We start from the raw sequence: 22,497 nt of genomic DNA, 5'->3' as shown, positions 1-22,497 counted from the left end.
GTTATGATGGCAGCAGGTCCGTTGGGACCCAGGAGATCCTAGTCCTGCTGCAGGGCCCTAGCCTGTTATAAAATTAGGCAAATGTAGCTGCTGTAGCCCCTGGATGACCTCTTCGTATCCCCAGGGGGCTGCATCCCTCTGAGTGAGAACCACCGGCTAGATGACAGTCCTGCCTCCGGGTAGGGGACTGGCCCAAACACTCCAGGGAGCCCCCTTCCTCCATCCTACGTCTAGGGTCCCCTCGACGGCGGCGGACGCTCTCCCGAGTCCCCAGGAGACCGCTCGCACCCCCGGGGGAGGGGAAATCACGCACTCCTCCCCTCCCCTCCCTTTGTGGGGGAGGCTTTACCCCGCCTGGCGCTGAGGCAGGCCCGTCCCACAGCCACGGGAGCGCGAAGTCCCCGTCCGCAGAGCGGGCGCGTTTCGCTCCCCACAGCGGGGGAGGGTCGCAAATCGCTCGTGGGGAGCGTAGGCCACACCCGGGGCGGCTCAGCCTCGCCCGCCATGGCTGAGGTGAGGGGCCCGGCGCAAGGGCGGGAGGCGGTGCCTAAACGCCCCCCACCCCCACCCAATCCAGGGCGGAGCGGGCCGGGCATCACGTGGGGCTCCGCAGAGGCCGGGCGGGCTAGGAGCATCCCCCAAGCCGCAGCGAGCGGGGCGGTAACGGCGGGGAGCAGGAGAGGTAACGGGGGAGCCGGGCCCCGGGAGGGTAGGGGGTAAAACTCTCCTCAGGGAAGGGGCCGGGGCGGGGAGCGCCGGTGAGACGGGCGGAGGGAGCGCGGCGAGCCGCCTGGCGCTGTGGCCGGCTCCCCCGGGGCTGCGGGAGGCTGGCTGGGTCGGTTCAGGTTCCGCGGCCGTCTCCTGCCAGCGCCCGCTGTGTAACGAGGCGTGCGGGACCTCCCGTGCCCGTATCCGGCAGCGCATCCGCCGCCGCAAGGAGCACGCCGCCCGCCCCCCTCTTCTAGCTGCGGGGCGAGGCGCGGCGCTGAGGACGGAGAGGAAAATCCGGCTCCCAGTCCTGAGCCTCAGAGACCATCCTCTCCCCCCGCCCCATGTACCCCCCTTTTCCCCGTATGAGCTTTGCTGGGTCGCTGACGCCTTGCTCAGGTGCAGGTTTTGAGGCTCCGTGGCTGGCCAAGTGATTCATCAAGAGCTTAGCCAGCTTACAGCCACCTCAAGATGATCCATGTGTTGGAGCTTTTATTATTATTATTATTTATTTATTTATTTATTCATTCATTATTTCTGAGACTTTGTCAGCATCTGCTTGGGCTCTCAGCCATATGTATCTATAGCAGGTTTGAAGTATGTGTGAGAGGCCTGTGGTAGTCTTGGGGATCTGTAAGTAGGCATGTTATATCGCTGTAAGTGTTTACAATTACACAAATGAGTAAGACCCATCCCCTGCTGTCTGGAGCGTACCAGACTCTTAAGCACCTTTATGTCTGATTTATTTTTTAAACTGAAACTGAAGAGCTTTAGGTCTCCTTAAAATGCAGAACACAGAGTAGGTCAATTTAGAGGACCCTCTACTGTGCTCAGGGTGTTACAGCAGGTAGGCCTTGTCTATACTGCACTTTTGTTAAAAAATTTGTTGCTCAGGGGTGTGAAAAAAACACACACCCTGAGTGACAAACGTTTTAACAGCAGAAAATGCTGGCATGAATGCTCTCCTGCCGACAAAGGGGTGGTTTTATTTTGTTGTTGAGTGAGCTTTCTCCTGGTGACAAAGGGCAGTTACGTTGCAGGCCTTAGAAGGGCATGGCTGTAGCGGCACAGCCACCCCATTGTAAGGTGCGCAGTGTAGACAGAGCCTCATTTGGCTTCCCTTCAGAACATCTCAAATCTCTTGCAACTTCTGATTATTAGTAAGGAGAGATGCGACAAAGATCTTTTCAGAGAATTGAGGTGAAGCTCATAGATGTAACCTTGTTGCTGTGGTACTGAAAGGACTCAAATTACAGTGAATGTCTGTAGATACCCTTCTTCCTCTAATGTAGTTAACGAGGCATTATAATTTTCTGGTGTGTCACAACCAGTAATAAGTCTGTGTGTTGATTCCCAGCCATTTTAGTTATGAAACTACCATTGTGTCTGTCTTATGCTTATTGAAGTTAAAATATGTCTTCCTTTTAGCCATATGGGTTGTTCTGTTTGATTGCACGCATATAACAAGGGTGATGAATGATGTTATCAGAACTGTGATAGAAGGGACAATTGGATTTTTATTAACTGACTTTTTTTTAAAATCCAGTTTGGTAGCACACCCTTTATATAATAACCTGAAATTAATTTAGTATCGAAGATAGTTTTAAACAATTCTGCTTTTAATGGACCTTTAGTATGCCTCAAACCTTTTTACCTCTGCGTTATTTTAGAATAGAAGACTAGCATTCTTCCAAAAATTGATCTTTTTAAAGATGCTTTACACACCTCAATCTCCAATTCCATTGTAATTAAACCAATCTACCAGTAACTTTACTTGTATGATCTTATGTCAGGATTTTTTTTTCTGGTAAATTTGAGGCAAATCAAATGAGAAGTGGAATATAAAAGGATTCAAAAAAGTACTCATTTATGGGATATTTTCTTAACTTATTTATTAACTTGACTTATCTTGTCACTTTAGAGGGACTTTGTTTAAAAACTCAAAATTCATATTATTCTGTTGGATTTTGCTAAGACTGCTGCCGTTAGCTAGGTTTGACAGGTTTCTAAAATGATGTAAAGATGTGGAAAACTTGTAAACCAGTCTTCCAAGATGTGGTTCCTGGTGGAACTTTGTGCTACTGTGCATGCGCAGAATTCCTGTGCTGAGCAGAATTCCACGCCCCCCCCATAACTTCTCCTGGAAAGTTGCTGCAGTTATGCCTTTTACCCACCCAGGGCTATTCTGGTGCTAGAACAGAACAGCTGCTCCTGGGCCAGTCCCAGCTGCTGATAGGGAAGAGAAGAGGCTGCCTTCCTAGCAGCATCCTGCTGGTAGGGCCAAGACAGGAGATATGGGGGGCACAGACAGCATGGGGCACATACTGGGATTCATAAGGGCTACTGAGGGAGGACAGACTGAAGCTGGGGCTGAATGGGAATGGGGGTGCAGGGCCACCTGGGAATGGGGGGAGAGGGCTCACTGAGTGGTGGTGCAGGGACACATGGGGGTTGTGTGAGTGGGTGCACAGGGACACATGGGGGTGTCTGAGTGGGGGTTGAGGGACACATGGGAACATGGGGAGGGAGTGCAGGGACACATGGGGACAGAGACAGATGTACCTGACTGAATGGGAGAGGCTAGGGGTCAGCCAGGGTCTGCATGGGGGAGGCTCCCTAAAAATCTCTCCCCATTGCCCCAAAAAACGTGTTCCAAACTTCTCCAACCCACACCCAACAACTCTCCAAATTCATATCCAGGCTCCTTCCTAGCAAGTACTTCTCTCTCCCTCAGCTCCTTCATTACCCCTGAATCATGCAAGCCTTTGCACTGCTTCTGAGTAGTACGGGAAATACAGTTCTGTATAGTAGTTTAAATAAATTATTATTCAGACTTCTGTATTAATATGCCTAGTAGGGAATCTCTTTGTCAAAAAACATTTATTGAATCTTTTTTATGGTCTGTTGTTACAGATGTACTTGCTCACAGGTATTTTGAAATAAATTACCAAAATAATTGAAACTGGTGTGATATTATTATTTTGACAAATAAAATATGCAGAATTAATGTTCAGAATTTTTAATACTTTGGCACAGAATTCCCCTAGTAGTAAACATGTAATCCAGCCAAGGGTGCTAGAAAGTGGATGGGCCTGGCCCCCTGCCCCTCCTCTTCCCCCTGAGGCCCTGCCGCCTGGCCAGGGTGGAAACTGGAGTCCGACCAGGATAAGAGTAGCCGAGGGAGCTGTGAAGCCCTGGACCCTCTGCTTGCCTGAAATGTGGGGGGTAAAAGCAGCCCCAGCCTGTGTCCCCACCCTCCAGGTCCCCTGCCCAAGGCAGATGGAGGGTCTGTGGCTCCCCACAGCTGCCCAGACAGCTCTTGCCATGGCCTGGTGGCCCCCGAGGCCCTGGCCAGGCTGGAAGCCATGTGGGCAGCTGTGGGGAGCTGCAGACCCTCCACCTGCCCTGGGTGGGTCCAGGGGGTGAGGACACAGGCTGGTGGGTGCTCTTGGGATCCAGGCTCCCCAGCTGGGCTCTGGATTCTGGTTTGGCTGGGGGGTGGAGCCTCAGGGGAAGGAGTGGGGGCCACAGGGTGGGTGGAACCTCATGCCACCCCCCCACATACACTTTTAAGCAGAATCCATCAGCCCAGGATCCAGCTAAAAACCTTCCTCCGCTAATGTTTTTAACCTTCTAATACAGCAGTTCTCAAAATACATTGCACTGCAACCCCCTTCTGACAACAAAAATTACGACATGACCCTGAGGGGTGGGACCAAAGCCTGAGCCTGAGCCTCACCGTACCAGGCAAAGGAGGTGGAGCTGAAGCCAAAGCCTGAGGGCATCAGCCCTAGATGGTGGGGAGGGGAGGGTCTGTAACCTGAGCCCCAGGGCTGAAGCCAAAGCCTGAGCCCCACCACCAGCTTCAGTCCTGGGCAGTGGGGGTCGGGCTTTGGCTTCAGCCATGAGCCTGAGCAAGTCTCAGCCCTGGCAATCCCATGAAAATGGGGTCATGACTCCCATGAAAATGGGGCCATTTGGGGGTCCTGAACCACAATTTGAGAACTATTCCTCTTCCTTCCATTTTCTTATATAGTGAACCTGCAGTGTCCTCCAATTTTATGTGGGGGAAAAAAACATGCAAAAAATAGGTTGTACAGAAAGATGTCATGCTTAAGAACGTAAGAATGGTAATACTGGGTCAGACCAATGGTCCATGTAGCTCAGTAGCCTTTCTTCTGACAGTGGCCGATGCCAGATGCCTCTGAGGGAGGGAACAGAACATGGCAATTTATCAAGTTATCGATTCCCTGATGTCCAGTCCCAGCTTTTGGCAGTCAGGTTTAGGGACACCCAGAGAATGGCTAATAGCCATTGATGGACCTATCCTCCATCAATTTATTTAATTATTTTTAACCCAGTTATATTTTTGGCCTTTACAGGATCCCCTGGTAATGAGTTCTACAGGTTGACTCTGTATTGTATGAAGAAGTGCTTTCTTATCTTTGTTTTAAACTTGCTGCATGTTAATTTCATTGAGTGACCCCTGGTTTATGTGTTATGTGAATGGGTAAAAAAACATTTTCTCCCCACCATTCATGATTTTATAGACCTCCATCATATCCCCCATTAGTCATCTCTTTTCCAAGCTGAAAAGTCCTAGCTTTATTAATCTCTCCTCAGATGGAAGCCATTCCATACCCCAGTCATTTTTGTTGCCCTTTTCTGTATCTTTTCCAATTCCAATATATCTTTTTTGAGATAGGGCGATCAGATCTGCATGCAGTATTCAAGATGTGAGCATACCATGGATTTATATAGTGACATTATGATACTTTCTGTCCTATTATCTATTTCTTTCCTAATGGTTCCTAACATTCTGTTAGCTTTTTTGACTGCTGGTGCAAATTGGGCAGATGTTTTCAGAGAACTGTCCACGATGACTCCAACGTCATCTTTCTCTTTTCTATGAGTAGTTGGGATTTTTTTCCAATGTGCATTACTTTGCATTTATCATTATTGAATTTCATCTGCCATTTTGTTGCCTGGTCACTCAGTTTGGTGAGATCCCTTTGTAACTCTTTAGTCTGCAAACTTTGCCACCTTGCTGTTTTACTCCTTTTTCTGGACCTTTATTTATTTATATATATATATATATATATATATATATATATTGAACAGCACAGGTCCCATTACCAATCCTTGGGGAACCCGGCACTTTACTTCTCTCCATTAGGAAGACTGACCATTTATTCCTGCCTTTTGTTTCCTATATTTTAACCAGTTACTGATCCATGAAAGGACCTTCCCTCTTATCCCATGACTGCGTAACAGCCTTTGGTGAGGGACTTTGTCAAAGCTTTCTGAAAGTGCAGGTACATTATATTCATTGGATCACCCTTATCCACCTGTTGATCCCCTCAAAAAATTCTAATAGATCGATGAGTCATGATTTCTCTTTGCAGAAGCCACGATGACACTTCCCCAGCATATTGTGTTAATCAGTGTCTGATAATTCCATTCTTTACCATAGCTTCAACTAGTGTTGCCAATTAATTGCTGTTAATGCCTGTGATAAACTGAAAACAAAATTAATGTGTTAATTTTTTTTAACAGTACTAACTGCATCCCTGTGGGCAGGGAGGGAGACATCGGCTGTGGAGGGATCTGACAGTGCATGGTCAGGTGGAGTAATCCAATCCATCTCTGGAGAGAGAGAAGAGGAAGTGGCTCCTATCCTGGCTCTGGAAGACAGTTAGGGATCCTGACCCCAGGGGACTTAATGTTAGCATCCTCTAACCCTTTTTTGAACTGTAGTGGATTTATTGGTAAAGCAGGAGCCACACAAATAGACTTCCACGGGGGAAAGATCTTATTCCTTACTTTTAAATATTTCCTTATGTCCAGCCTCTTAAAATTCTGTAGGAAAAAAAATTCCTTGTCGGTTTCGCACTGAGGTATCCTGCTTGGTGGCCTTTAGGATTCCAAGGTGTTATTGGAAGGTCATTCAGCAATAAAACAACATTATGCCACTGACATGCTGGTATATGGCATGGAGCTAAATGGGCATGCTGGGGAGTATGAACCTGGAATTGTCATGTACTAGAAAACACCTCACTGCACTTTTGTCTCCTCTTTCTCTCCCAGCCTTCTGTTTTCTCTGCCTAATAATGGCCTCTGGCAGAAACCTGGGTTTTAGTAAATATTTTCTGTTCACAGTATGTGTTTTTCTAACTTTAACACAGTTTCAGTTTTGTTCACTAATATTTTTCCATATTCTACACTCTTCCTCCTTGGTTACATGGAGACTGATAAATTTGGTGCCAGTTAAGATTAGGTGTAGTGTTTGTAGAGACACTATCTGTAGCATTCTATGTATTTATATAGACAAACAAGCAGTCCCTGCCCTGAAGGTCCGCTGGTCATAACTGACAGTATAAAATAAGACTAGAGGATAGCTTGTATCTAACTGAGTGAATTGTTATGTGCATGTATTAATACCACAGTTTCTGCAATATTTACCATTTAGTAAACACTTATAATTGTGACTTCAGGAGGTGCTTGAAGGTGGGGAGCAGACTGTCAGTGTGAGATTTTCCACGTAAGGGCTATATGGGAAAATGTAGACTAGAGTGAGAGGACATTGTGGCAGTTGTCTTGAGCAAGGCAGAGCATGGTAATAGATAAAAATAGATAGATAGAAGCTAAGTTGGGAGCTTAAGTTTGTGATGGTGGCAAGGGCAAGTGAAGGGATTTGAACTGTGGCTGGACCAGGAGTTTCCAGCTATTTAAATATGTCTCTGGGATTAGCATTTGAACATAAACTTGTGTGGCTTTTGTTCTGAGTTGGTACAGAAAGTCTACCTCCACTATCTTTCTGCAGGATTAGGTTTTGTGTGTGAAGAAGTTCATCAAAATGTTTGAGTCACTAAGACTCTGTCTACACAATGAAACAGGCCATGTTTTGAAAACTGTTTCAATAGAAGCAGTTATACTGGCCAGTGTAAGAATACCTTAAACACTGCAAATATTTCCTGAAATAGTGTTTAAGAAGAGTTCTTGCTGCACACATCTTGTTTCAAAGTGTAAGTGAGGGCTTTAAAATATTGTACTATTTTATAACTTGACTATACAAAACTAAGAATACCCAATATTTTCAAAATAGCATTTAGATATCCTAGCAATGGTTTCAGTATCCTCATTTGAGTTAGAGCAGTGCCTCTCAACCTTTGCAGACTATTGTACCCCTTTCAGGAGTCTGATTTGTTTTGCGTACCCCAGGCTTCACCTCACTTAAAAATTATGTGCTTACAAAATCAGACATAAAAATACAAAAGTGTCACAGCACCCTGTTACTGAAAAATTGGTTACTTTCTCATTTTTCCATATAATTACAAAATAAATCAGTTGGAATATAAATATTTTATTTACATTTCAGTGTATAGTATATAGATCAATTTAAACAAGCCATTATCTGTATGAAATTTTAATTTGTACTGACTTGGCTGTCCAAAGAGACTGTGCTGATGTTGTTTTGTTTTAGTGATTGGAGGTTCTTGCTATGTGTATGTGAATTTCCTCAGAAACTTGTTTTAAGCTTGGCATCAGCTAGTCATTTCTCCAGTGGGCTGGGCTTCTTGGTGGAATAAAAGAGAATAGAGAAGTTTTCCAAATATAGGACTGCTTATTAAACTAGCATACACAAAGTTACTTAAACTAAACAAATCCACCTCCATAGTGCTTTATAATTACAGTAGAATTAGCTCCTTAAGACTTTGGTAGGCTTTTACCTATATCTTCACTAGCAAATAACATCCTTGAATGTCAACACCGTCTCGCCAAATAGTTTTTACAGCACTGACAGGAATATAGAAGAGCTGGTATGATTTAGGGCCTTAGATTCTTTCTCACTCCCTGCTAAAAGGAAATAAACAGACCTAGCTTTACCTCCCCTTCCTAGGTTTCAGTGAGGGAAGAGGCTATGTTCTACTATGCTGTGAGTGTATGGCTATATTGGAGCAAATTTTCCATGACCTATTTTCTGGTTGGGCCTTTTTCCTCTGAAAATAATTGCCAGATAACTATGGGGAAAGAGGGAAAACCTTTCAGAATCCTTAACATTTGGGGAGAATAAATCCAGTTTAAAAAAAAATATTCTCAGGCTTTTTTCTTTTACTTGTGATAGTATATTCTGTCGTACCATGTTTCTGTGTGGGATGACTTTTCCAAACATGACTGAGTTTGACTGTATTATGCTATTACTGTTTGTTCTGATAGAATAAAAGTTTAACATTTAAACAAATATTTTAAATCTTTAAAAAAGCTTTAAGGGAGGATTTGCAATAATACAGCAGACTTATTTGATGATATAATAGTCTTTCAAATGCAGTCAATATTTTAATTTATGTACATAATACTATTTTGGATACTTACTGAATTTTTCTTTTTTTTTTTCTTTTATGCAAAGAGTTAGGAGGCTCATACTGGACATAATGTGAACGGGCTATTTTCCATTCCAGTAAATGGCTTACATTCCATTTCCATGTAGGTTACATATTTATTTGGTTTAAAATATTTAAAATGACTTGAAAGAGTAAGAACATGTTCTAAGTATATTAGTTCAGAATGTTTTAATTGACTTATATTGTCAACATTATGCTCTACAATGTAACAAAGTAAGGATTTGATTTTTTTCAAAAGGAAGGATCTATAACTATGTGAACAAAAAGTGAGTGCAAATTACCATAAATTTATAGACCAGTGTGTTTATACTTGTATGCCCAGGTAGATGCATCTATTAATTACTTTCAGGCACAAATACCTGAATTGTGTGCATAATTATATATTGGACCTACTGAAAATCAGACCATAAATACTTTGTGTATGCCTTTTCCCTCTTTACTAGGTTAGTGCCAGGATCAATTTCGAGATAAAAAGTTTAATTTTGGAATGAAATACCCCTAATTCAGTTTCTGTTATAAAGAAAATATAATGCAAGATAAACTAGTTGCTTTCTCTGCGAGAGCAACTGCTTTGCCAAATCTCACTCAGACTTGCATCTTTGTCCTCTGCAGTAGGCTACTGAAAATGTGCGCTCAGGATTTAGTGCTTGGCAAGGACATACAAAAATGGTAGCACATTTTTAGGAAAGGTGTAGGCTCGCTCTTAAGAAACTTCTGATAATCCAATCAGAAGTTAGATTTTGAATGAAAGCTATGTCAATGCAAATTAATGATCAGTTTGTATTTAATTAGATTGTTTCATCTCTAAACTTCTATATTGTGTCTGTATTTCAGAATTGTTGATACTGGTATAATCTTATGTCTGAGTGTTAAGGCCAGCAGTGATCCTTTATAAGAAGGAGGGAGGGGAAGATCCTTTGGAAACTTGAGATGTAAGATGTTCAACTCTGAAGTCCAGGAAAAGAGATGTGAACAATTCAGAAGCTTTATCCACGCTTTTTCCACTTCTGTATTCTTGGGTGCTTTTAAAAACAATTAGTCATGGAAGAGGAAAGAATGAAACTTACTTGAAATGTGTTTTTTTTTTTTTTAATATATTGCTATAAACCTGTCATCTTCACTACTTCCACCTTCTATTCTTTCTCGTACTATGCTTTCTCTTTCCTTATACACTCATTATCCCTTTTAATCTTTCCAGTTCAACGGACAGGTGTCAATGACCTTTGAATTTTCTCTGTCCTGTGCTTCCCCACAACTTCCCTCTTGCAAATCAGCACCATGTATTTTTCTTTTCACCTTTTTCTTCCAAGATATTTTGAGACTGTCACTTGTTCAAATGTCATGTTTTACCATCCAAAGATTTACCCTATTCAAAATCACATAGCACAAGGTAGCAAAAGAGGGATATTACACAAGAGGAGGTTACACAAGTCAGTCCTATGCTCCAAGCAGAAAGAAGAATTGATGTGAAGGGTTAGACAAAAAGTTATTGATATTATTAATTTTTAGCTGTCTGTAATTTTGTTTTAGATTGGGATTGGTGTTATAGAGAATACACAAAAGTTCCACAATGGAAGAAAGGGCAAATGGTACAGTGGCTCATAACTCACTGGCTGAATACTCTCCCATCAAGGAAGCAGGCAATCCAGATTCAAGTGACAGCTGTGAAATGTGTGAAAGAAACAAAGAAACAATGCAGCTGAAGAAAGAAATCTCTTTGCTTAATGGAATCAGCCTCATTGTAGGCAACATGATTGGTTCAGGCATCTTTGTCTCGCCTAAAGGAGTTCTCATCTACAGTGCCTCCTATGGATTGTCGCTAATAATCTGGGCAACCGGGGGGATTTTTTCAGTGTTTGGAGCACTCTGCTATGCTGAACTGGGAACCACTATTACCAAGTCAGGAGCCAGCTATGCATATATCTTGGAGGCCTTTGGGAGCTTTATTGCTTTTATTCGCTTATGGACCTCATTATTAATTGTTGAGCCAACTAGTCAGGCAATTATTGCAATAACCTTTGCTAACTACATTGTGCAGCCTGTCTTCCCTTCTTGTGAGCCTCCTTATGTTGCCTGTCGTCTCATCGCAGCTGCTTGTATATGTAAGTATTATACGACAACTAATGTGATTATTATCTTGACTGTGAACATCTGTTACATATAGTCCTGCTTAGATTCCAGAACCATAGCATTCTGAATCTAGAATGGTTTGAGTTAGAGTAAGGAAAAGAAATGGTTTACAGGTAATCAACATAGATTGGATGTGCATGATGAGGATATTTTGACATCTTAAAGGCAAAATCTTTCACTCTTATCTAAAACTTAGCTCAAGTCTTAATTCTTCTTGGAGGAATTTTTAATTATGGCTTGCAGAATTTAGTAGTGGCATCTTTAAACAGACAGGCTAGGTTTATGTAATTTTCTGTCTGTCTCTGCCTCCCTCCATGACGTCCAGAAAACCTAATTTCTTATTAGAAACCTTGTGTGCTTTCAAACACAAACTATTCACTTTTAAACTTCACTTTCAGTGAATAGCTTTATTGACAGAGGCCTATCTTTTGGGACTGCAGTAACTTCTTTTTTCTTTTTCTTTTTTGACGTGGGTGCTGGGTGGATTGGTTTAAATCAGAGTGATTTCTATAATTATTTAAATCTGCAAGCAGGGAACCTTGATTAAAATAATGGATTTTTAATCTTGTTTTGCATTTGTACTTTTCAGTTCTTTTCCTAAAGAAAAATTGATTATTTTTGATTGGCATAATCGTTAAAACATGGTGGTTTGCAACTAAATATAGTTTTTATTAATATTAAATTTATACTAATTTTGGTACTTTTGCTAACTTTTTGCAATTCTATATCTTAAGATACATTTATTCTGATTCTTAATTTTTATACTTTTTTAGATGAATGACATTTATTTATTACAGAGTGATCAATTGTTTCTGATTTGTGTCTGGCTGCATTTAGAACACATTGAAATTAAATTAAAAATGCACAAAACAAGCATTTTCAAATTGTTATTAAATAAAACTACCTGAAGTGTGGTGGATACACACAAAAAATAATCACAGCATATTTCTCATTTAAAACTATTTAATAAAACAAAGTATTAGCTGTACTTAATGAATTGGACTGATTGTTTCTGGTCACCAAGTCCTTGAAGATTTTAGAACTAGTAGATCTCATCCTCATTGTTTTCATTTATAGATTTGGAAGAGAAAAGCAAGCTTTTTCAACTTCCATACAGTTTCTCATCTTTGATTGAACTCTAGTTATTCAACTGAACTGGTTTAAATGAAGAAAATATTCTCTCAGCGCCTGCAGAAGAGGCTATTGCTGTCAAAAGCTGGTTTAGTACTTAGCCAGTGACTTCAAATTTAAATTTAAATAAAATACAACTTTTTTTATTTAAAATTTTTGTATAATTTTATATAATTATATAAAAATGTTTTTTATCCACCATGGGTGGGTGAGTAAAGTTTCACTAATCTTTCCTTCTCTATCATACAGATGAGAAAATACCTTTTGTGCCTAGGATGGTAAATTGTATGTTTTTTTATAAGGCTCTGATAGTTGAAAATCCCCTTTTGTACAATAAGGAAACTGATCTCATGGATCAGTAACTGGTTAAAAGATAGGAAGCAGTCTATTTTCATAATGGAGAGAGGTGAATAGCAAGGTCCGCCAAGGACTTAGGCTGTTCAGCATATTCTTAAATAATCTGGAAACAATGTGAGAACAGTGAGGTGGCAAAATTTTCAGATGATGCAAAATTGCTCAAAATAGCTGAGTCCAAACTGATTGCAAAGAGTTACAAAGGGATCTTACCAAACTGAGTGACTGGGTAACACAATGGCAGATGAAATTCAGTGTTGGTAAATGCAATGTAATACACATTGGAAAAAAAAAATTCCAACTATACATCCAAAATGATGAGGGCTAAATTAGCAGTTACTGAAAGAGATCTTGAAGTCCTTGTTTTCTGAAGATGTCTGCGCTGGTGCAGCAGCAGACAAAATAACTAACAATGTTGGGACCCATTAGGAAAGAAATAGATAAGAAAAGGATAGACCCTTTAGGAAAGGGATAGATAAGAAAGAAAATATCACAATGCCACTATATAAATCCATGGTAAGACCACACCTTGAATACTGTGTGCAGTTCTGATCTCCCCATCTCAAAAAGATATATTACAATTGGAAAAGGGCAACAAACATTCTAAGTGGTAAAGAAGAGCTTCCATAGGAGGAGAGATTAAAAAGACTGGGACTGATCAGCTTAGAAAAGAGACAGCTAAGGGGAGAGATATGATAGAGGTCTATAAAATCATGAATAGTGGGGAGAAAGTGAATAAGGAAGTGTTATTTACCTATTCACATAACACACAAACCAAGGGTCACCCAATGAAATTAATAGGTAGCAGATTTAAAACAAACAAACGGAAGTAGACCACACAACCTACATTCTCCCTGTGGAACTTATTGCTCAGGGATGATGTGAAGGCCAAAAGTATAACTTGGTTCAAAAAGAATTAGATAAGTTGATGAAGGATAGATCCATCAATGACTATTAGCCAGGATGGTCATGGACGCAGCCCCATGCATTGGGTTTCCCGAAACCTCTCACTGCAAGAAGGTGGGAGTGGATGATAGGAGATGGATCACTTGGTAAATTGCCGTGTTCTGTTCATTCCCTCTGAAGCATCTGGCACTGGCTATTGTTGGAAGACCTGGGCTATGTGGATCATTGGTCTGATCCAGTGTATCTGTTCTTATGTTAAAGAAAGAAATGAGAGAAAAGCAGACACATTATTTCTGGCTGAAAAGGCTATGGCTTGCATACTTGATTAACCTAGCATTAGATCTTAAGATGTGTCTATCTTGGAGAAGGAGAAGTATTTTAATACATCAGTCTCCTTTGTGGTTATGGCAGCAGGGAGAAACCTTTGCAGAAAAGCTTTGTTTTAGAAATCAGTTGTGTACTTTAAAATTCTGCCCTCAACCACTTGACTTCCTTGCTAGGACTAACCCTACTGCACTACTTTAATTTGTAGCTCTCTCACTACAGAAGTCCTCCCTTGCTACGTGGCAGCAGCTTTCAACCTAAAATTGAGAATCAAATAAAATCTGTGAAGAGTATTAACTTTTTAAGGAAAACCAACATGAGCAATGTCTCTGAACGTTGTTGGGGATAGTTTCTGTGCAAAAATGCAGATTTTGTTTTCCAATATACATAGTAACAAATACAAATTGTTTACTAGCTGATACACTGCAATATCATCTGGTTCCTGAAAATTCCAAATGTTGTGACACTTTACCATTCACTTCTGAAATCTTTACTATCATGGGATATTATCTCAAAATGCACAGCCACACTTTACAATGCTATGAATATAAGCTAGCAAATTGACAACAGCTGCAACAAAATTGATAGAAGTAATCTTAGGGCAGGTCAATACTGCGGGGTTATGTCAACCTAAGTTACGCAACTCCAGCTACGTGAATAACATAGCTGGAGTTGACATAGCTTAGGTCGACTTATTGCAGTGTCTACACTGCTTTGGGTTGATGGGAGAAACTCTCCCGTCAACTTACCTTATGCTTCTCATTCTAGTGGAGTACCGGAGTCAACAGGAGAGCAATCTACGGTCAATTTAGCGGGTCTTCGCTTGACCTGCTAAATCGACCCTCAGTGGATTGATCGCCACAGTGTCGATCCATGGTAAACGTAGACATACCCTTAGTAACCAGAAAAAAGCATAGTCTAACAGTGAAATGGTTTGGTTTGTCCAGTTTCTTAATTAGATTTTTTTTTTAAACTCCAGAGATAGGACAGCACTTCACAATCAAATTGTCATGAAAACAGAGACCAAATATTCTAATGACTTCGTAATAGGAAAACTTTTCATAAAAAATCATTTGCATATGGAAAATAGTTACCTGAAAATGGTTGGCTAGAATAAAAATCCTGTTCACATAAGTATGGTTTATTATAGAGTAACAAACTACTGTTTGTTTATGTTGGAAGGCAGATCTGATGCCAATTGTTTTCCCCTGAGTGTTTCTCAGGAGCTGCTACAGTCATGGTTTTCGAAATTTGATACTTTTGTTTTTCCCAGTCTTGACAAGTTGAAGGAAATGTGGTTCATCCTTTTCGGTTGCCAACTTTTCAAGTTCACCAGTCTCACGCTTGTATGGGATCATTACCCTTGTTTTTTATTATTTTTGAATTATTATTCTTCCATGGGGTAACTGGACTAAGTACATTCCTATCTTCGTGTGCTGCCTCCTTTTTTTTTCCTTGCTGAGTTGTAGCTCTTTAACCAAGCTTTAAACTATATAAGAGAAGAAACTTTTTATTCCAGAAAATTGCTTTGTATATTAGTTTTGGTTTGCCACTACATCACTTTATCAATCAATGTGACTACATTGTTTAAGATACCCTTATAATAACATGTTTTTTCAGTTATAATAACATGTTTTTTCAGTAAGAAAGCTTTGTAAAATACTATTGAATTTCACCAACCGTATACTGTTTGCTAGTGCAAATATCTGCATCTGGGGGAGTGCCTAAAATGCAGGATTGAAATAAATTAATTATAATCTGGATAGTGCAAAAATTCCTCTGAATTGTAGAAAAACAATAAAGATATAGCTAGATAATCCCTGAATATTCAGATGGTACTTAGGTTGGGGAGCAGCTGTTTAATATTTTAAAATGTTTGAGGAAAAAATGAACACAATAGAGCAATACTGCGAACTGTTGTGTAGTGTGGAGCAACAGCAATCAGAGGAGAGATGATCTGATAAATTTGGTTACATGAGCAAGTCTGAAGTCACAGAATCATTTTCTATCAGGGCTGGAAGGGACCTCAGGAAGTCATGTAGTCCAACCTCCTGCTCAGAGCAGGACCAGTCCCCAAGTAAATCATCCCAGCCAGGGCTTTGTCAAGCCGGGCCTTAAAACCTCTAAGGATGGAGATTCCACCACCTCCCTAGGAAACCCATTTCAGTGCTTCACCACTCTCCTAATGAAATAGTGTTCCAACCTAGACCTTCCCCACTGCAACTTGAGACCATTGCTCCTTGTTCAGTCATTTTCCTCCAGTGGAAACAGCTGAGCTCCATCCTCTTTGGAACCCCCCTTCAGGTAGTTGAAGGCTGTTATCAATTCTCCCCTCACTCTTCTCTTCTGTAGACTAAATAACCCCAGTTCCCTCCTCGTAAGTCATGTGCCCCAGCCCCCTGATCATTTTCATTGCCCTCTACTGGACTCTCTCTCTCTCCAATTTGTCCATATCCCTTCTGTAGTGGGGGGACTAAAACTGGACTCAGTATTCCAGGTGTGGCCTCATCAGTGCCGAGTAGAGGGGAATAATCGCTTCCCTCAATCTGCCGGCAATGCTCCTACTAATACAGTCCAATATGCTGTTGGCCTTCTTGACAACAAGGGCACGCTGCTGACTCATATCCAGCTCCTTGTCCACTGTAATCTCCAGGTCCTTTTGTGCAGAACTGCTGCTTAGCCAGCCACAATTAGCTGGAATACTTGTGAGATTAGAAATCTTCCTTTAATTTCACAAGGGGTGGGAGGGAGTGTGTTCCCAAAGAGACAGAACTGAATGTTTTCAAATTATTTTAAAGTTGTCAAATAGGGTTGTTATTGAGCTGTTTGGGAAATATCCTCAGATTACACAACATTACTTAATGTGATCCAAATATTATGTGCCTTTATGTTGTAAAGTGTCATCTAGAATTGAGCAGTCTGTAAACAGCTAATACTGAAGTAAAATAAATTGGTAACCTCTACATAATTTAAGTAAAAGAATACATTGTATATAGCCAGAGGGGCTCAACTCTTTGAAGAACCAATCTTAAAATACTGTTATACAGGAATGTGAATTTGTGTTCCCCAAGGTGTCTCCTTATTTCTAATTTTCATCACACTAACACCAGTTTTAATTAAAAAATGTTCCCATCAGTCAAATGTTGCCTTATCTGTGAAGCTTACCCTGCTAATTGGTCAGATCTGTTCTAACCTTGTCTTTTTCAACTGTCTTAAAAAGTGCAATTGATCTCAAGAGAATTATCAATGTCCATTTTCAGCTTTCCAAATTTCACATTTTAAAGACTATAAAACCTGTGAAATTATCTTGGATGTTGAACTAATCTTCAGGCTCCCAAGAAAAGGGCAAAATAATTAACTTACCATTTTTTGCATCTGTCTAAAGGAGTTTTGAGGTGAACCAGAACATTATTGTAAAATATAAAATGGGAGGAAATTCTCTGCTGCCTTTGACTTGAATGATAGTTGCAGAACGGAGCCTCAAGAATGAGGAGTAAACCAGGAAAATGGGAACAGGCCCAGCAGGTCTGACATGTGGTGGAGGGTCTTTCTTCCTGTCCTTGGCAAAAAGAATCAAATATGTCTTTAGAATTGATGTTCCCCACTCTTGTTCTTTTGTCATAAATTAAGCAATGCATAATAGTAAGACAATATGTTGTGAGTACCAGTAAACGTTGCTTAGTTTAATTTTCCCAGGCTCTTAAGCTTATTTTAGCATAGTTTAAATTTAGCATCTATATACACTGACATGGACAGTAATTAAAATCTGTGCTTAACAAAGATCATGCATAACTTCATTTTCATCTTCCTTTTTTTGTCTCCTAGGTCTTCTAACATTTATAAATTGTGCCTATGTTAAATGGGGAACAAGGGTGCAGGATGTATTCACGTATGCTAAAGTCATTGCCCTTATTGTTATCATCATAACAGGAATTGTTAAACTATGCCAGGGTAAGCGTATAAAACTCATTATAGGTTGGTGTGTATCAATAAGGCTGGGGAATAATCAGTTTGGTTTTCATTAGGAATATCCATAGTAGCTGCAAAACAGTATTTTTAAATTAATCTTTCATGTTAAATTTATATTTATATAATACCAGCTATCTCTATTAAGCAATAAGGTCCAACATATCCATCCAGATATTAACAACTTGGCCAATGTTGTGAATGAAGATCATACTTGAATTGGAATAACACACCTAAGCAATTTTACACCTTCTAGTTTGGAATGGTATTGGAATGAAAGAGCAAGCAGCAACATGCAGAACTTGCAAAATACAATATGAATAGAGAAATATGATCTCTCCAACATCTAGTAAACAAATCTTACTATCATATTGTTAGGTTCAGTGAACCTCAATCTAAGCTTTTTGTAATCTAGATTTTGGATAAAATGTGCAATTACACAAAATTGTAAAATTGCAATACCTCTCTTCTGAAGTATGCCTTCACAGATAGCTGTCTGTGAAGCTGAATGGACTCAAAGCCATTTGAAAGGAGCTATACACTTAGATATGTGCCTCTGAAGGTGACTACTGCATCTATAGAAGGAGCATCAGCCCAGTTTGCTTTGTTCCTGACTTCTCCTTTATTGTTCAGCATTAAATAGTTTTATTTCTGGTTCTTTTTCTTATTAGTCAGAATATTTTAGTTTAAAGTTGTTTTCCATCAAACTTTTTTTTTTTTTGAGTTTTACTCCTGTGTGTTTTGGAAGCTTTCTATGTTGGCTTAAAAAAGTACACAATCCAATTTTAAATTATATGAAAAATGTGTCCTTAGTCTAAATTATACTTTCTGTGTTTAGAGTGAAGTTACTGTTGAGAGACTGTAGCCCTTGTTCTTTCCTTATTCTTGGGCCAGTATGGAACGAAACATGCCCATATGAGCGCTGTTGCACAATGTGTCACTTCTTCAGTACAAAACACTGCTGTACCATCAGCTGCTCCACTGACCTTAATATGTTTACCACTAACATCCTGGATGCTGCCTACCTTCTTCCCTCCTCCTAACTTGGCTGTTGCTCCATCTTTCTCAGTGTCATCCAAGATACTGAGGAGGAGAGAGATGCAGTGACACATTTAAAGGACTCAAATATTTAAGCTGGTCAACCTTGGCAATGCCTTATAAATTGCTTTTCCCACCCTTCACATAGCAACATATTGCTGTAAAAAGTACAAGGCGTTTAGAACTGTAGCTATATATTTGGGCATTAGAATGAACAAGATAGTAACTTGCCTTCCTGTAGTCAATATTATAAACTGTTTATATTGCTATCGTATTGCCACTGTGCTGACAATGTCAGCACATGTTGGAAAAAGCTCACTCTAAGTTGAAGGGTGATATTAGTTGCAACAGTATTGATAGAACACAAGACTTAAGTGTACTTAGGAAGATTTTCTCCCAACTATTATTTAATTTGATTTTATGTTCTCTTAATTGCTCTCAATTTGGCCCTTTTGATACTTAAACTAAATTAGTCTACCTCTTAAAATGCACATATTCATTGACTCATCACATCTTTTTGTATGCACTTAAATGTTTACAATGTAAGGGATAGTTGTCTGGACCTATGAAGTATCTATAACTCATAAAATAAATCAGAACTTTAACAAAATTTAGATACAGATATTTATCCATTTGGATAAATGACTGATTTTATAAATCTGTGTGCATTTTTGAAAGAGAGTAATCGCTGACTCCCCCCACCCTCCCAAAAAACAGACAAACAACCCAACCACCCCAAAAGGCTTAGTTTTGACACACACAAGCGAAGTGGTTCAGAATTTCAGAGATGGTATGACCCATAGAATTGTACCATTTCATTTGGTATTCATTGGCTTGCGCTGAAAAGATACTGCCAACGCTGTTACAACTATGATTGAACTGTATTTTGGGTTACAAGCCTGTACTTCACTGTCCTTCAGTTCTGTCTCTGCTGTTACTGTGAACAGGTCAGGTATTTATTGCATAATAATAATGCTTTCTGAGTTCTCCATAGAGTAGACTTTTTACAAAATTAAGTGCCCTGCTTATTCTCAAGGCAGTAACAGGCAGAATGGAAGGATGGGTCAGTGAGTGATCTTGAGAACGTCAGAATTCCTAGTTCTTGGCTTGTTTTGCAACTTTGTATATCAAACTAAAAAACATTTTTACTTACTGTCATACAACAATGTATGTATGTATTTCTCCCCCAACACACAGGACATTCAGGACACTTTCAGAATTCCTTTGAGGGATCTTCTTGGGACCTAGGAGACATTTCTCTTGCACTGTATTCTGCCCTGTTCTCTTACTCAGGATGGGATACCCTTAATTTTGTAACAGAAGAAATCAAAAACCCAGAAAGGTAAAGGATCCTTTCTTTTTTAAAGGAAAGATGTTATTTCATTAAACCTAGACAGTTCTTAAGTCACTAAGGTAGTGACTGTTTTTCACTGAAATGTGTTCTGAGCTGACAAGGAATTTGATTATGGTAGAACTACTCTCTATGGATACACAACTCTCACAACTTTATACTGGATCACCAACACAGGATTATTAAGTGTAAGGTTTATTAACGGCTGAAACACTTTCAAAGTAAGGAAGCCTTGATGACTACAGCATACTAGTTGATTAGCAATCGTTACTTTGCAGTTATGTATCATGGATAGTTCTTTACAAATAGACTTCAATATTGCAGTGTAAGTGGTGCACACAATGTTTTTATTTGTGCAATTGCCATGACAGTTTCAAAGTCTCAAAACATAATCCCCACACACAGGTGAATGCTGCAAATGTGCGCCTGACAAGTCAGTTAATTGTGTAGCTCAGTCTTTAAACAGAAATGGTTAATGTAAAATTCACATCTGTCTGACAATCTTTACCTATTACAAGTAACAGCTAAGATTGCTATAGCTGAAAGATATGAGAGAGAGAGAGGTTTCCTCTTTTCCCCAGCTGGCTTGCTTTATGCATTATTAGTCAGTTTGCCCTGTTTGAGCTTTCACACAGCAAAAGAGAGAGACATTTTCTTTAAGAATTGTTGTTGCAAAATGACAATTAGCAACCATCTCTTAACTGACTAGATTTCAGGCTGACAGTGTCTCTTTTTAACTGCTTTGCTAGTGAGTGTTGTACACCTACCCATAAGAGATTTAACACTGTGCTTACGTTAGTTGTCTTTCTGCATCTGTTGGCAGAGACCATTTATTTTAAAAACTCCCTTTTGAGTGCTATTGCAATATCTTTCCACCTTCCTCTTAAAGATAATATTCTGCTGTGTTAACAATTAAGTAACTTTTTTCTATTGGATTTCATGTAAAAACAAGCTTTCTGCTAGGAACATTTAATTAAGATGATGAAACCTCCTTTACATCAATTTGTTGTTCATAAGCTCAAGTTTCTAATGCAGCAGGCTTTATTCCTGGCAGTGACTCTCACTCAAAAAGCAAGCTTCACGTTCTAGTCGCCCATATTATACTAATGCTCAAAAGAATAAGGAAGTGTTTTGCTCTCCTGAAATTCCTTTTGAGTATGATAGAATTTTTCCATAATCATCCTGTCTTATGCTTGTCCTGTGAAAGTTCTAGTCCACAATTACATGTGAAAAGGTCTCTGGGCTTTTTATTTCTTGAAGATTAATGCCCTTGAAGAGCCATTCCAGTTTTTTTTGTTTCATTAGGTGACATGTCTGCATTTCTTCTTCATGCTAAGATCCACAGATCCATTACAGTGGGTACTTCAGGCTCCTTGTCCTGGACCAGGGACTCATAGCAAGCAGCCACATACTGCCCTGCCTCCTACTCCACCATCTGTTTCCCTGGACCACTTCCCCACAGCCCTAGCACCTTCTCTGTCCTTGTATCGGCCTCAGTCGGGCAGCCATCAGGTTGGAGCTCCCTCTTGCTCCCCTGATCCTGCCCAGCACTGCTCTGTCGTGCTGCTGTCTCTCTCAACGCTCCTACAGGACAGCTGGTCCTCCTCCCAAGAGAGACTGCCTCTATTCTGCTCAGCAGCCCTTCTTATATGGGCCAGCCTGATCCTGATTGGCTGCTCCACTAAGCCTTCTCCCTATTGGCTGGCTCAATAAGCCCTCTTCTAATTGGCTGGGTTCTGCGCAGTCTCCCCAAGTCTGCTTTAATCCTGCTTCTGCCCATATGGGGCAGCCACCCCACTGCACTGGGGTACTAGATTATTACTAAATGTCTATTAGTAATTTATATTTCAGGAATGAGCTTTGTGTTTCTTGTTCGCCAAGAATGTAGTGGGATATAATTATATTGGTTAATCTTTGGTGCAATGAAAATTTATTGCTATTGCTGAGAAGAACATAGTTATAATATATTCTGCATTTTCTCTCCTTTCTTCTCTGCGGAGCTGGCACTTTCCTTTTGTTCTTGTTTCACATCATTAAATGGTAGCTTAAACTGGTATTTGAAGTAAGTAATTGCTCTCTGGATGGATCTCAGCTGCTAACCAGTACGATGCTCAGATCTTTGAACCACGAGTGTTGCATTAGTCACTCTCTAGGAGAACAGTCCCAAGAATCATGGTCTGTTAGTTA

At 40.2% G+C, this 22,497-nt stretch overlaps 1 protein-coding gene across 5 annotated transcripts in view; it reads left to right on the top strand.

The window, feature by feature from the left end:
* The first annotated feature begins 638 nt into the window (after nucleotides 1-638).
* Nucleotides 639-22,497, top strand: part of SLC7A6 (solute carrier family 7 member 6) — a 46,787-nt gene continuing 24,928 nt past the window's right edge. Inside the window, exons 1-5 of one of the 5 annotated variants that reach the window (XM_050922711.1) lie at nucleotides 6,337-6,432; nucleotides 9,116-9,192; nucleotides 9,945-11,212; nucleotides 17,781-17,906; nucleotides 20,157-20,301. In XM_050922711.1, the coding sequence (XP_050778668.1) occupies nucleotides 10,681-11,212; nucleotides 17,781-17,906; nucleotides 20,157-20,301 (803 nt within the window). In that variant the 5' untranslated portion in view covers nucleotides 6,337-6,432; nucleotides 9,116-9,192; nucleotides 9,945-10,680. Of the gene's footprint in view, nucleotides 683-6,336; nucleotides 6,433-8,122; nucleotides 9,193-9,944; nucleotides 11,213-17,780; nucleotides 17,907-20,156; nucleotides 20,302-22,497 lie in introns of those variants that run through there. The other 4 variants (XM_050922713.1, XM_050922712.1, XM_050922714.1 and 1 more) reach the window with 4 other exon arrangements.

Source organism: Gopherus flavomarginatus, chromosome 14, assembly GCF_025201925.1.
Source record: "Gopherus flavomarginatus isolate rGopFla2 chromosome 14, rGopFla2.mat.asm, whole genome shotgun sequence".
Taxonomy (NCBI): domain Eukaryota; kingdom Metazoa; phylum Chordata; order Testudines; family Testudinidae; genus Gopherus; species Gopherus flavomarginatus.
Note: the sequence above shows the minus strand (reverse complement) of the source record. Positions and strands in the feature narration are given on the sequence as shown.